We start from the raw sequence: 3,994 nt of genomic DNA, 5'->3' as shown, positions 1-3,994 counted from the left end.
TACATAAAAACGGTTGAAAAAGACGGCTGTCACTTTTTGGCACCAAGTAACCACAGTATACTGCTAATCAAATTACAACTACATACTCTATATATATAGTATAATGTATATGTATACGTATGTCTAGTCATTAGTCATTGCTGGGACGGTGCATACGCATCGAAAAGGCTGGGACGGTGCATAGGGCGCAAAGTAACCACAGTATACTGCTAATCAAATTACAACTACATACTCTATATAATATATGTATATGTATACGTATGTCTAGTCATTAGTCATTGCTGGGACGGTGCATACGCATCAAAAAGGCTGGGACGGTGCATAGGGCGCAAAGTAACCACAGTATACCGCTAATCAACTTACAAATGACATATAAATAGAGGCAGAAACTGAGATTTGACAGTTTGTAGCGGTTTGTAGCGGTCGAAAGTACTTGCGCGCTCTGCTTGCACACTAGTAGGCCATTTATGGCCTACTAGTGTGCAACAAGCAAGTATGCACTCGGCAGAGTGCAGTTCTAGTTTATTATTAGTTTCGTAAATACACTTTCCTGTGTGATAGGGGTTGTAATATTCATATATAATAATATTCATTACTGCTCAAATTTAAAATATCTAAAAACAAATAAAGACCCCCAGGAAAGTGTTCTAAATCTTCTAAATGTCATTAACATCATATATTTTAGCAAAACGGGTGAAGTGTCCCTAACTGGAAGTGAATGGTGGTTGGATTAGGTTGAAACCTTTCCCAAATATGGAGTCATACTGTACATCATAGATATCTGATGTGACGATGTCAGACATAGACAAGTCACATGAAGTCCGAAATCTATATGGAAGCCAATTTAGTTCAGGCTTCAAGGAAGCATTTCTTGCATTGCAGCCAAGTTCCTTGTTGCTAGCGGGGCGATGAAGGTTTTCTGTGGACGAGCAAACCCAATCTCGGGTGCTTTGGATTGGGTGGAGGAGAGTGAGGAGTACGACTATCACCAAGAGATTGCCAGGTCCTGCTATGCGGACATGTTGCACGATCGTGATAGGAATGTGAAGTATTTCCAGGGAATACGTGCTGCGGTCGCCAGGGTCAAGGCTCGTGGCGAGAGAGTCATTGTTCTAGACATTGGGACAGGAACAGGTCTCCTGTCCATGATGGCTCTCACGGCCGGGGCTGACTTCTGCTACGCCGTGGAAGTGTTCAAACCCATGGCCGACGCAGCCCAGCGCATTGTGGAGAGGAATGGATTCTCCGACAAGATCAAGATTATCAACAAACACTCCACCGGAGTCACCGTGGGGCCAGACGGAGACATGCAAACGAGGGCCAATGTCCTGGTCACAGAACTGTTTGATACAGAGCTGATAGGGGAAGGAGCGCTGCCCACGTATGAACACGCTCACCGGAATCTGGTTCAAGAGGGCTGCGAGGCCGTGCCCCACCGGGCTACCGTCTACGCCCAGCTGGTGGAGTCGGAGCTGCTGTGGAGCTGGGCTCAACTGCAGCCCATGGAGGTGGAGAGCCGAAGGTTGGTGCCCCCGTCCGGTATGGGCCGTTGCGCTGGAGCCCATTCTGCGTGCGACATCCAGCTGAGTCGGGTGACCCCAGACAGCTTCACCCCCCTGGGTCCTCTCTGCACCATGTTCACTGTGGACTTCAGTAAGCCAGTGAGCAGCGCTCCTCGGTCCTACTCTTCCCGGTTCTCGGCTCCGTCCAACGGACGGGGCCAGATGGTCCTATCCTGGTGGGACATTCACATGGACCCTGGCGGAACCATCGTCTGCTCCATGGCTCCCAGCTGGACCTACCCAGAAGCTCAGACCGCTCCGTGGCGGGACCACTGGATGCAGAGTGTTTACTTCCTGCCGATAGAGAAGAGGGTAACAGAGGGGGAAGAGGTGGCTCTGACTGTCTGCCATGATGACTACAGCCTGTGGTACAGCCTCCAGTCAAGCAGCCAACAGGACACAAACACAGAGGCATCTCCATGTCGACCCCGTTGTACCTGCCAGGCCCACTTGGTTTGGACACGGCCGCGGTTCGGGGAGCTGAACGACCACCATCGCAGGGAGAGCTATATCAGTGCACTACGCAGCGTGTTAAAGACAGACAGCGTGTGTCTAGGAGTCAGTGATGGGAGCCTCCTCCCCGTCTTTGCCCACATCCTCGGAGCTAAGAAGGTTTTCAGTTTGGAGCATTCTAAAATGTCCAAACAGGTGATTCAACAGGTGCTAGAAGCCAGCTCCATGACAGGAGGCGTCCAGCTGCTGGAGATCAGACCTGAGCAGCTGACCAGCAAGGACTTAGGAGGAGAACAGATCTCGGTGCTGCTTGGTGAACCTTACTTCAGCACCTGCCTCTTGCCATGGCACTCCTTGTTCTTCTGGTACTGCCGGACCGCCCTTGAGGGCATTCTACGGTCCGACGCCACCATCCTGCCCCGCGCCGCTACGCTCCACATGGTGGTGGTGGAGTTCCGGGATCTGTGGAAGATCAGAGCGCCGTGTGGGACGTGCGAGGGCTTCGACATCAAGCCCATGGACGAGATGGTCCAGCGATCCCTGGACTTCCGCGAGTCCCACGAGTCAGAGCCCCACCACCTGTGGGAGTACCCCTGTCACGCACTGACCCAGACCAGAGCCGCCATGACCTTCGACTTCACGCGGTGTGTCCCTCAACAGCCAATCAGCAGCCAGGGGTCGCTCCCGCTCATAAGGAGCGGACGCTGTCACGGGGTTGCGCTGTGGATGGAGTACCAGCTGACCGTTGACATCGCTGTCAGTGCGGGGCTGACGGGACCAGTCAGTGAACAGGGCGTCTGTGAGTGGAGCCGGCACAGGAAACAGGGCGTGTACTTCTTCAGGTCACCGTGGGACAGCTTAGAGGAAGGCAGGGCTGCGGTGTCTTACAGCTTGACATTTGAACCCAGTTTAGGAGATATCAAAATGGAGTTCACTGTAGAGCAGTGATTCTCAACCGTTCAAAGTTTGATCATTTGTTTCTCGTTGTCGGGCAGAAACTGTGTCCCAAACTGTTAACTGCTCAGGGAATGGAAGAAGAAAAGATAACCTGTGTTCCAATTGATCGCTTTTTTGTGCGACCCTTTTGTATGATAAAGTACAGGGCATTAATTTATGAAAGAAACATAAAACATTTAAACATGGGCTCAATAGACTCAGTATTGTCAGATTGGGAAATGGAAATGTGCCCGATAAGACTTAAAAAATGCCCTTTTATAACATACATGGGGTCGATTCCATAGAGGTGTGTTGATACAGTATGTAACATCAGTCTACAGTAGCCTATGTATAGCCTCTATTATACTTCATGCGTGTTTTCAGACCCTACTGTCTATTTAGGGTGCTGTCACACTGAGTGATTGAACTATGATTTTGCCTATGCTTTTCAATGCAAGCGGTTTGTTGCCATTCGAGTCTTTGCAAAAAAGAATTATAATGATAATAATAAATCTCAATTCTCATTGAAAAGCAATGGCAGAATCTGGACAGACAGAACTAGAACTGCACTCTGTCGAGTGCATACTTGCTTGTTGCACACTAGTAGGCCATAAATGGCCTAGTGCGCAAGCAGAGCGCGCAAGTACTTTCGACTGCTACAAACTGTCAAATCTCAGTTTCTTTGAAATGTTGAATTATTAGGTTTAACTATTTGCTACCTACCTACTTTATGCATGTAACGTAATGACTACTTGTGCCTGAAACGGCAGTGGTGCCAGATTATATACATGTATGCATACGCATCAAAATTGGCGGGACGGTGCATATGCATGGAACGGCTGGGACGGTGCATACGAGTCCCGGGCGAAACTAGTACTTGCGCGCTCTGCTTGCACAAGTAATAAGGCCTAAGAATATGGCATAAGGCAGCAGAAATGTACATGGCCTATTATGACACACACACACACACACACACACACACACACAAGCACACACACACACACACACACACACACACACACACACACACAGTGTTCTCAAGC

General features: G+C 49.5%; 1 protein-coding gene across 1 annotated transcript; it reads left to right on the top strand.

Moving 5' to 3' along the window:
* Window positions 1–905: 905 nt before the first annotated feature.
* LOC308324355 (protein arginine N-methyltransferase 7-like) lies at window positions 906–2,963 on the top strand (the record flags this gene model as incomplete). The annotated part of the gene is made up of 1 exon (XM_080776397.1): window positions 906–2,963. The coding sequence occupies exon 1, from the start codon at window positions 909–911 to the stop codon at window positions 2,961–2,963; it is 2,055 nt and encodes a 684-aa protein (XP_080632523.1). The 5' UTR covers window positions 906–908.
* Between the last annotated feature and the right edge of the window lie 1,031 nt (window positions 2,964–3,994).

The sequence above is a fragment of the Protomyctophum bolini genome, assembly GCF_963924005.1.
Source record: "Protomyctophum bolini genome assembly, chromosome: 11".
Taxonomy (NCBI): Eukaryota; Metazoa; Chordata; class Actinopteri; order Myctophiformes; family Myctophidae; genus Protomyctophum; species Protomyctophum bolini.
Note: the sequence above shows the minus strand (reverse complement) of the source record. Positions and strands in the feature narration are given on the sequence as shown.